This window comes from Semicossyphus pulcher, unplaced genomic scaffold, assembly GCF_022749685.1.
Source record: "Semicossyphus pulcher isolate SPU_LCO1_2020_fin unplaced genomic scaffold, fSemPul1.0.p SCAF_14, whole genome shotgun sequence".
Classification (NCBI taxonomy): Eukaryota; Metazoa; Chordata; class Actinopteri; order Labriformes; family Labridae; genus Semicossyphus; species Semicossyphus pulcher.
The window spans coordinates 12,142,965-12,154,719 of NW_027211648.1; the positions used below are offsets into that span (position 1 = coordinate 12,142,965).

The following is an 11,755-nucleotide window of genomic DNA, read 5'->3' on the forward strand; positions in this document are numbered from 1 at the left end:
GTAAGTACCTGACTCATCATACAGGCATTAAAGTTGCATGCATCTGAAATGAGAAGGCCAAAGTCAGATTTGCTTTATATGAAGCATCATAAGAGCTGTGGAGCATTATCCCAGGCTTTATGCTGTATGAAAATAGCATCAATAAATCTGATGATCTGAAATATCAGCAGCTTGTTGTTGTTAATAGAAGCAACACATTGAAGTGCAGCACATCAGAGGGGTGTAATTTAGCGTCTAAGCAGATTGAAAAAAAAGTCAATTTGTGGCCTTAATCATCAGATGCATGAGACACAAATGCGCAATGAGACTGAACTACAATAATTAAGATCCAATGGGGAAAATGTCACATAATCCAGGATAATGACATGCTGTAGACGGTTCTTTAGCTGTGGCTGCAAACTGAGACTGCCACCAAACCTTAAATGATGCATTGGTCTCCAAAATAAAGATTTTTCTCCTAAGGCAACAGTGTTTTTAAGAGGAAGTGAAGGAACATTATGTGCAATATAACCTCAGCTCCATGGCAGATTGAACAAGAGGTGGGTGTAGGACTGAAAGAGGGAAAGTGCATGCCTGCACACTATGCCATTAGTTTCAGGGCAGGCTTCTTTGAACCAGCCCAAGGTCGGACTCAAAGAGTAATGCCCACTGAAACAGACGACATCAAAAGCAGCAGTTTTGCTCTGGGTTGTATGAGAGAGAGAGATCTTTTTTTTAAGTATGGTTTTGAGAAGTTGCACCACAAATTCCGTTGACCCATTTAAACCCCTTTAAAATAACGTCGGGAATATTTGTGTTAAAACCAGCGACAAATCTCTTTCTTCCCTCTTTCTGTTTGTCCTCACGGGGGTAATTTAATGGAATTGCACCCGGGGTTGAAATCATTTTAATTGACATCTCCTGGCAAACTGGAGGAGCTCTGCTGGAGACTCACAAAACAAACCACGTATAAACTTTTATTACGTTATGTTTAGCATGCTAATTATTCCAAAATGCATAATTATCCCAATACATTACGGCAGCCGTGGTGATGTTTAACTACAATCATAATTAATCTCTGCTTCCTCCTTAATAGTGTGTAATCAGCTGCTGCCATTCAGCAGTTTGCCAGCCTTCACTAAAGAAAAGCAGCCACCCGCTGTTTAGCTCTCATAATTTACACCCGTGCTTCCTTTCCGTCAAAGGAACTGCTCACGAGCTGAAGTCACATTTGAATTTTATGTGTCCTTAATGGCAAAAATGTCAGCATGGAGCTGTTTATTTTTTTAAGATGAACAGGCAGAGGCCATATGCATCAAAGGGTCCACCCCAAATCATTTTTATTCAGAAACGTATCAATACAAGGGATGTAGCTGCTTTGAAATTATCTCAGGATGGGCGGAGAATAGATTATTTATGTAGGACTACATAATTCATACCTGCTGAATATCAGAGAGACAGTTATATAGGAAGCATCATGCAGTTAGGGAGTAAGTTCTATCAGGGAAAGATGTTATTACTTCATACTTGGTTGTCACAGTCCATTAAGTCTCCTTTTCATTCTCCCCAGGACTTCTTTCAATATGCAATCACTCATCTCAGGTGCAGAACAACTGGGAGATGTTTGTGCCTACAGTGTAAACATGTTGTAAGATAAGATAGCATGGAGACACTGGGAATTTATGCACGGTAAACATTAATTTCATCAATCACTGGATTCTGAACACTGCCTAGCACTCTCTGATCATTTTGTTAGCATACTGTTGGCTACAGTACGTTTGTCATGCTTTCTGTTCTCACACTGATTTACAACGACAATGTTGGCAGTTAATCCTGAATATTAATGTCATCTTTCAGAGTATGGGTCTTCAAATTACCCAGCTGAAATGATGCCCGACACTTGCAGATTTCATCTCTTTTAGCTAGGTAGAAAATTTAGCAGTATCTCAGAGAGTTGGTTGAAAATGCTGTCTCATGCTTACTTTATGTTTAAGCTAGTTTTAAAAGAAGAACCATGTGAAGAAGGCTCTGTTATGAACTTGTTGGCTGAACACTGCACTGTATTGTGCTAAAAACACTGAGCTAAGGCTAACAGGTCCTCAACAAAAAGTTAACATCCTAGCTAGCTGATGATACATGTAGTGGACATGAAAATAAAGCAGCATAACCCTGTTTTTTGTTGTTGTTTTTTAGCTACATTTAGCTTTGTGAACATAATATTTCAGATCATGAGTTTGGCTGGTATGAATGTTCCCACATCCAACAAAAAGTAAAGCTACTGACGTTAGCCTAAACGCTGATAGCATTTAGAGTGGGAGAATATAAATACATTAGCTTTTAGTAAATTAGTAAAACTAATAAATTAGTTTTTCTGTGAGCTATCAACCAAACAACAAACCAGCCAATCAACTTATTTCTTCCTTTACAGTACAGTAGGCTACACAGCAATAAAAAGCATTACTTCAGCTAGCAACTACTGTTTAAGAGCAGCAAAGATCAAGCAACGACAATGCGATGCTCAGGCAAGTTTAACTCCAAAGCTAGCATGATGTCAGCAATCTTTTTCAATGTTTCTCCATCGCACATTTTAAGGCTAAATTTGTTTTAATTCAACGTTGGATAATTACAATTGGTAAATCACAAAACAAAGCACTTTCATGTTAAAAATCAGGGTTTCTTTGATACTCTTTGTCGGACGCAGGACGTCAGAAGTAGCAACCAGCCAAGCTGTTGCTAACATGTTTTTAAGGTAAATATTCCTCACCGAGCAAGGCCATACCACGATGAAGGTGATCACTCACATCCATACTGGGTTAGTGGTAAAATACTCTATGCTTAAGGCGATTAACAGCAGGAGGTCGAGATCGGTAAAGACGTAATTTCAGTGCCAATTTTAGTTTGATTTTTACAAGCAATGATATATGGAATATAGACACAAGTATGAAGTGAACTGAAATGAAAAGGCTTCAAATCTTCAGACAGTTCTTGCAGGAAGGCGGCTGAAAATAGACCTAACGAAGCCAGATTCACCTGCTTTTCCTCTATTTAAAGCATTGATTTTTCCTGTCTATACAGCTCCATGTAATTGGTTTAACTTGATTGTTATTCTCTCAACCTGTTTACAACACTGCAGGGTCTTAGTAAGTGGAAGAAGCCGGAAAATTGGGGACTTTTGCAAGTTTGCACTATCTCAAGACTACAGCTTCATATAAAACCAATTGCTGAAAAAGCAGACAAAAGACCAGAGGGGAAATGAACTCCTGGAGATGAAAAGCCTGGTTTGCCATTATTACACTCTTCAATTAAGCCTCTTTTAGAAAGACGGGGAGATTTATTTTTTTAAAGGGTACACACAGGGCGTGAAGAATCCACATTGAGATTATATGATTATGTTATTTAATTTCATGCAGAACAAAGATGGTATGTAGGCTGTGTGGCGGCTATATTTTACTGTTTTTAATGGGAAAATAATCTCATCTGTGAAATGTTCATTTTTCATTTCCATGTCAGGCTTCATATCAGGGGATGATTGTACACAAACTCCTCTTGTTGTTAAGTCACCAGGCAGTTGTCCCCGATCCCAGTTTGGTCCAATCCTTTTATTTTGACCTTATAATCAAAGCCAAAATCACCTCTCCTGATTTTATTGAATCTCTGGCACTTGTTTTGTTCTATCATTTGGCACTAACTTGTATTTGCCTGTCTGGGGTTTGTTGCCGGTGCTGTGGGTAAATACAGATGGCTCTGTTTGTGTTGGGGCTGTCCAACAGTCCCTCCATCCTCATCCCTTCACTATCATCCATCTCTTATAACACGAGCAGAGATGGACAACCCTGTCAGGTCGATTGACTCAGAGCCCCAGCTTCACTTAATGCAAAGACAAGACAGAACATCTAAAGTGTGAAAATGGAGACACACCTATGGGGACTTATTTATGAGGTAACTCTCCAGGCATGTAATGGAAAGAGAATACAGAGTACCATGTTGACATTAAAATCTGTACCAGTCAATTATGCCTGTATAACATTTTGAAAAAGGTCTATTCATGCATGCACATGTATATGCAAAATGGTATAAAAGGCCAAGGCCAGTGGGTCACTTAGTACTAGATAGACAGAGCCGGAAGGCTTTTGCCGCCATGTGTGGCAGATCTGTCAGTCTGAGACTGGCACTATGCCCGGGGTGGCTCTGGAGCCTGTCTCCAACGCGTCAAACTTGACCTAAACATCAGTCACTAACAGATTGGCTCATCTTTTATGCCTTAACATCTCCCATTTTAATTACTTTGACAGTGACAGCCTGCACAAGGTTCGAAGACAAACATGATTTGATTGCCAATCCAACGAGTGGCTCTGGAAAATGAAATGTATAATTGAGTGCAAGTTGAAAAGAAATCTTAATATCCACATTTAAGGAGCTTAGGGAAGTTATCTGAAACATTTCTCATTTCATTCTATTGGAAAAGATAAAGAACAACTTGCTTCATTGACCTCAGATTAATATTCAAAAGCTTCATTGTGATTGCCACCTATTAATCCTTGTATTGCAATGCTTGAGGATGCCACCACTTTCAGCCTAATGAAGTATGTGCCTTCTCATTTCAAAGCAGTGAGGCATCGCTGCCAAATGCAAATCATTTACCAAACACAAAAGTGCACATTATGTTCTGCAGAGAGCTATTCAGCGTGTTCCTGTGATATCGTGCAAATCCATTTTAACGAAAAAGAAGGGAGACAAATTACAGCCAAACAATGGCCAATTATGTAAACAGTCTGGGCTGGTATTCTGTATAATTGTTGCACACATTTGATGTTCTTATCTTGGAGGCTGTATTTAAGTTAAAACACATCTGTAATGAGTCTAAGCAACCATATTGACTAGTACATCCTCCAGACTCATTCTTCATCCTCTGCTAAAGGGAGACAAACAGTAACCAGTTCCTCTTGAGTTGGCGTTCTTAAAAAACTTTCCCCGTCTTTCCGAGAGACCAGTTATGCTAGCATCCGTCATGTTTCACAGACAGAGTGATGGCGACGGTCCAATGATTTGCAGGCAGCCGAGCTACACTGAGATGGATGGGCAAAAAAATCATCCATTGAGAAGTCAATCTTCGAAACTCCAGGGACATTTGCCCGACTTCATTCACAGTCACCATTACAGAGCGACTCAGGGCACTGAAATGAATTTCACCTCAGTAAAATTAGCCATTACCTGTCTGAAAGAGCAGCATTGTTGAAGAGAAGTATGTTCGTGCTGGGGAAATAGGTGAACTGGAAGAGCAGCAGGAAATACGTATGAGCTAATGGGGTCATACGGAACTGGTGGCAAATCAGAGCCTCATTTAAATCAGCTTTTCACTCCTGGAAGGAATAGTTGTCATCTTTCATAAAAACTGTCCATATTACAGAACGAATCACTGTTTTTGTTTACAATAACTTCTAGGTAGAGAGCTCCTGTGTCATGTTCGTACAATATAATTCGAAGAAACAGAGGCAAAGAGAAATGATAGAAAATTGTGAATGTGGCAATGCTGGGTAATGATAAAGAGTAGACAGCTCTGGATTCAGTGTTTCAAAGCTAGGAGTAAGCTAGGCTAAGCTAATGTTTTTTTTTTAATGTTTGGTAAGTAGGCTGGCAAGCCAATACTTAGTTTTTTAATTAACCTTTAAAAGTATTACAGCAGGTCAGTTAGTTTAGTTAATATTCTTAGGAGCTAAATGTTGTGTGAGATGTTGCCCTTGGGTAGATAGCATTCATCAAAGATGTCAGCAAAGACTCTGGCAAATCAAATCTGTAGAAATGTGACATAGGTCCACCACTGCCTTTACTCTATATCTTTAAACATTAAAGTTACAATTGTAAATCAAAACATAATTCAAAAGTTTTCCATATTTTACTTAGTGTTGTCTCTGGCACCTGAAAGTGATGTGTTAGCGCGCGGTTTGCTCTTTAGCTAATGATTCTCTTCCGAATAGCAACAACTGCTGCTATTGCTACTATTTGGTGTGAACAAACAAATATTGACAAGAATCTGCCCTTATTGGAGCATTATTTATGGGCCTTTTTTTATTTGAGCAGTTTTGCGATTAAATTTGTTGCAGATATTTTGCTGCTCAGTTAGCCATTAAGGTAGTTGTCTGAGGATAACATTCTAAGCAGCTGTAAATTTCCTGTTGGGCTCACTGTCGTGTATTTTAATCCTGCTATCTTTACTCTTGTGTTAGAGCTGCGAGGAAAAGTCAATTATTGAATTAGTTGTCAGAACATGGGTTAGTTGACATAATTGACTAATCATTTTTGTCTTTTTCTAAAGCAAAGATGGCGACATTTTTGGGTCTTTCTTATCTCAAATTCATTTTCTGCCTTGTGTTATAAAATACCTGTGAGAAAGTACAATTCCAGGCAAGTAAAGTTTCAGCAATCCGGTTCAAGTCTTCTCAGGATTCTGTGCACTACATAGGAGTTAAAACCTCTGGAGCTATTAGAGCAACAACTATTTTATATTCTGTTGTGACGATTGCAAGATTAACTGGAGAAATGCTGCTACACAGCATGCTGATCTTCAAGGAATTATCTGTGCTTGCATGTATGTTATTGGTCAACACAGCCCCTTGCTGGATGACGTTACGATGCAGCAAAGTTGAGCCTAGTTCGACCCCCACTGCACCGACTGAATGGCTCCATTAAAGTGCTCTTTTCACCCAGGGCTTAAGCCATTCTTCTCCTATCAGCCTTGTTTTTCTGTAAGTGGAAAATCTTTTTATAGATTAGCTAATAATGAAGATACGAATTAGTAGACAATGTATCCTTTTGAGGGATGCTTCACGATGTAACTGGTTTTGACTGCCAGTCTACGTTATAGTTAATTAAGTTTCCCTGTAATGCCTATGATTAAATTTAATGTCCAGTACTGTTTTCACAGTCCAACATTTGCTTGTCATGAAGACTTCAAAGGCCACCCCCTTGTCTGCCACCTTCGCTGGGAGTGTGCTTGATGCATGGCTGTTCAAAAACTGTGGTACTCAACCATTACCTGTGTGTATATTAATAACTGACTGCACATAAACTTCTGACGGCTGGTCCACCTCCATAACTGTGCTGCTGTAACCCTGGCACCAAACCAAAGTTACAAGAGCACTTTAAGTCCTTAATCATATTGTATTGCCTGTGTGGTTTGTTTTCACTCATTTAAAGTTTGCAAAATGATACAGTGAATACTGCTGAAGCCATTGTTATTACCCCCCTCTCTTTCAGCCAGGTCATATTGAGCAAAACTGTATTCTCAGGCGGCTCCATGCTCTGTTGCATTTCTATTTAGGGATCCTTGATTTAAAAAGATTTGAGAGCATTTGGCTAAGTCTGGCCTCCAAGTACAGTCATTGGCAGCGTAGATAATGCTCTGGGCTGTTTAATAGCTGTTGCACAGAAAATGGCAAAGGAGATGGCACCAGAAATAAACATGAGCAGCCCGACGCCGAGTGAGGGGAGAGGAGAAATCAGATTACCTCCTAATGAAAACAAATTACATGTCCAAAATGGATGTGCAATTACACTTGGTCTCTGTATCTATTTATACATTCAAATTGTCCAATCATTCTGGTGTCATTTAACTGCCAAATTAAGATACTGAAAACTGAAAAAAACATCGTTTTTTTAACCATAGTTGCACTAGATGCTGACACAACATTGCTTAGAAGTACAATATGTCAGACAGACCAACTGAACGCCTGGTAAAAAGTAGTGAAAGTATAGTACGGATATGTGACATAAAGTACAACAACACACACAGTTTAAGGTCCATTAACTGCATAATACACATGTGCATTGATTTTCCAGGTAAAGGAGAACAAAACGTCTGATGCTAAGCTTCTTAATTGACAGTGTTGATAAAATTGTCAAAGCACGTCACGAACTTGTTGACCGGCCACGCCCATCAAAACAACGGAAAACGTTTAAAAAAAAAAGTTCCCGTTAAACACATTTTAATCGTCTCACCTGCGCAGCCATGAATGACAGATCCATACTGTTGCTCCGTCCAAGCCAAGGCACTCAATGAAAGAAGCGAACGTGCGTAGTTTCTCCTCTTATTCCCCAAAAGAGCATTTGCCTCCTTCTTTTGTGTTTGAACTCGGTATCCACTCGCTCTGTAAGTTGGCGGACTTCACGTGAGCAGCATGTCGAAGAAGAGGAGTGAAAATAAAATAAACGAGGAAGAAAATGAAGAGCGATGTACCAGGGAGCAGGGAGAGAAGCGGAGCAGACGGAGAGATGAAGAGATGTGGTGGCGAGCGACGAGAGAGAGAGAGGAGGAGGAGGCTGTGGAGGAGGACTGTCACATATAACGAAGGAGGTGCAACTCCTCTCTCTCTTATCGCTCACTCTCTCTCTGTCTCTTTATTTCTCTCTCTCTTTCTGTGCCTTGCCCTCATTTCTTTCTTTGTTTTTTTTTTACAGCCTCTTTCTTTGTCCTTCTTTTTCTCTTATTGATGTGCATCCTTTTCCTTCTCTGAAGATGTACTCCTCATTGTTTTAAAATACATGTAGGTTACATTTCTTTGTGCACGTTAACTGTGTCATATTCATTGATAAGATATCGTTTTTTTAGTTGTGCCTCTCATAATTTCTCATTAAATTATTAAGCAAATCCTAGTCCCTGTTGTGTTCCCTTCCCTATGCTTTTTATGCTTTGGTGTATAAAATGTAAACAAAACAAAGTGACATCAGAATTTATAACTGATAATAAAACACATTAATTTTGAGGCACATCATAAAAAATGATCAGGGAGTTTGCAGTTTCTGCAAGACAGCTGCTTTCTCTTTCACCCAGGAGACCTCTGTTTGTGTGAAAACAAAAGTCAACGTTGATGTATTATTTCAGCTCAAAATCGTTATCTTTTCTTAATCCAACCAAGTAGTTTTGGTTCTTCAACCTCCCCAAATTTTGACTGTTTCACAATAGTGTTGGGAATTACGGCTCTTTGAGGGGAGCCGGATAGTATGGCTCGGTTTCTTTCCGAGAGTTCTTCAAAAGAAGGGCTCATCGTTCACGAATGTCACAACACTACGAGGTGGACCCCCTTGAAAACGAGATGATACATCTCAAGGGTTTTATCCTGAAATAAATTTCTATATAGAGAATATATATAGAGGTCAGACTCACGAACGAGCCAACACTATATTCTCCTGTGTCAACATGTATATTTAAAGTTCCGTGCTTTAAAATTTTAAAGAAAACTGCAGAATAATGTTGGAACAATTTATCAACATCATTGATTTGCTAATCAGTTCTGATACAACTCTGTATGACAACAGAGATGTCAACAAAAAAAACTTGGCGGATAGTTTTAATGTTGCTCACCGTCTGCATTATGTTGTGGCGGCATGTTTCTGCTGCACGTGACCGAGGACAGAGGAGTTGCAGTTGAAAAAAGCTGCCTGTGGTAATTCGACAGAAAGGGGAGTGGATCTCAGACGGGCAGTGAAACGTGGGAACAACTACGGTTCCCGTCGTTTGCACCAAGGAGCTGTTCAAAGAATCGGATCGTTCACGAAAGTTACAACACTATTTCACAATGTAAACAACATGTGCTGACATGGCCACAGTTTGGTTAGATTTAGACGCTAAATGTTTTTGGCTAGGTTAATAAAACACCATTTCACTTGGGACACAAATAGCGGTGTTTGACACATTCATCCACCCCACCCTGCTCCCTACAAAGCAGAACGTAGACATAGCCTAAATTATGATGGACAGATAGCTTTCCTAAAGTAAGCGCTTCTAATTGTAGCTAATCAAAAGCCCTTTTTACACTGCCAGTTCAAGGTGGGATTGTTACGCCTCTGTTACGTTCCATCTTCTATGTAGAACGCAGGGAGGCAGAATGGTGGGGCGAAGCATCGGAGGTACTAACAGAGGCCTAACAGAGGCAAAACGGCGTCTGTGTAAACAGCGGAGCCGGCAGGGCGGAACAGCGCCGTCTGTGTTTTTGAGGCATGCGCTGTTTGTTTACGCCTCGTGCACGTTTTGCTTCCGCAACGCCGGAGCACTATTTAAAAACACGCGGCTTTACACGGGTGTTGCATGGTCCAATGTAGAATGACAAAGGTGGCACGAGGACGGAGCTTCACTAGGGCGCTGAGGTGGAACCGCGGTGTAAAAAAGGCTTTAGTTAGCTGTGATGCTAGCGGTACTAGCAGCTTACTCTGCGTGGTGAAGGGCTCTGAGCACAGAGTGCATGTGTTTTTGACTTTGCATTGTTTATTTACAGTATTTGTAGCAGGTTTATATGTGCATATGCTTTTTGCAACACGTTTTTTTTCTATTTAGAACGCCGTTGCATTTGTTTTTGACTTTTTTATGTGTTTTTGAATTTGCAGCCCGTTTCTCCTAATGGAAATGGTTTGGGCCGTTGCAGCCCGTTTGACCTCGCCGGCCACCGTAGAACACCATTGGAATGACCTTACATTGACTGAGAGCCAGGACTTATCACCCAACAACAATGTCTGACCTCAGCTAATGATCTTGTTCCTCCAGCCAGAGTGAAAAATCTTTGTCTTCTCAGAAGAGTGCAGACTATTCTGTGTCCTCCTTGGATGCCCTGTACTTTACATCATGTAGTGTACCTCACAGAAACAAGCCTACTTGCGTCTCCGAAGTCAGCCAGGAAAACAGCAGATGTGTGACTGTGATGTGAAGAGAAGCTAAAGATGAACACATGAGAGCATGGCCACTTGACTCTTCGTAGAGACCTTACAAGTGTTCATTGAAAACTGGTGACCCAAATTAATGACACATTTTTGAATTAACTAGGCCTGCAGAATGAAAGATTCGGCTATTATTCATTGGAGAGTCTCTTCAAAAAGCCAATTAACAAGCTCTGCTTACAGTGTGAGGAGTGAATCATTTAATGGTGACCCGGCCTCCACTATGAATACTAAAATATCTTGGTTGAGTAACACAAGAGTCTACACACAAAGCAGTTTCAATGAACTGGAAACAGATTTGGTGCTTGTCCTTGGAGCTGGGGGAAACACTCATATGTACTGGCCCATGTTGACATCCTGAGCTTCATCCCATGTTGTGTTTTTGATGGTGCACCGTAACCTCTGCCATGCAGAGGATGAAGCAGATCTCCTAGATCAGCAGCTACGACTACATCCTCCTGTCTGCTTTTCTGCTTAGCAGGCAAACACAACATCCAGTCCCATCATCCAGTGAGGGGGATTTCACTTCACTCCAGTTCGCTTCCAGTTTAAGAGCACATATTTCAGTCTCTGTATCATTAAAATTCAACATGTAAATAACAGGGATAGTAGTGTAATCTGATGCCCGGGGGCAGAGGTCTTCTGGAGTCCAGAATGATGCACTTTAACCCCAGCGAACCCAAGAAAATCCTTCTGCGATCCAATTGGACCCGCTCGTTTTTCAAACATATATACCTGACCCATTTTTGCCCGAGATATAACAGGTTCCACTCGCTTCATGTCCGAGAGGAGAGAGAGACCCTGGATCTGGGTCACTGTTTTCAACCAAGGTCTTCCCATTCCTAAAAATCATTCATACTACAAGCTAAATAAACGTGCAGCTTTTCACAGAGATTAAACACTGTCCAATAAGGACATTTTTGAGGACTTCAGGATCAAAGGGATCATCAGACAAGTTCCCCACAGTGAGAGGAGAGTGCCATGCTTTATATCATGTTTTATTGACTGTGCTGAAAGTAGCAAGTTGTGCAAAATTAACTTCAAGTCGGTTAAACCTGACTGAAAGCAAAGT

General features: G+C 40.5%; 1 protein-coding gene across 1 annotated transcript in view; it reads right to left on the bottom strand.

The window, feature by feature from the left end:
- The window catches only part of LOC138591263 (uncharacterized protein C14orf132), a 32,404-nt gene extending 24,148 nt beyond the window's left edge, over positions 1-8,256 (bottom strand). Inside the window, exon 1 of the mRNA XM_069661797.1 lies at positions 7,975-8,256. Coding sequence (XP_069517898.1) covers positions 7,975-8,001 — 27 coding nt within the window. The 5' untranslated portion in view covers positions 8,002-8,256. The remainder of the gene's footprint in view (positions 1-7,974) is intronic.
- Positions 8,257-11,755: the final 3,499 nt, after the last annotated feature.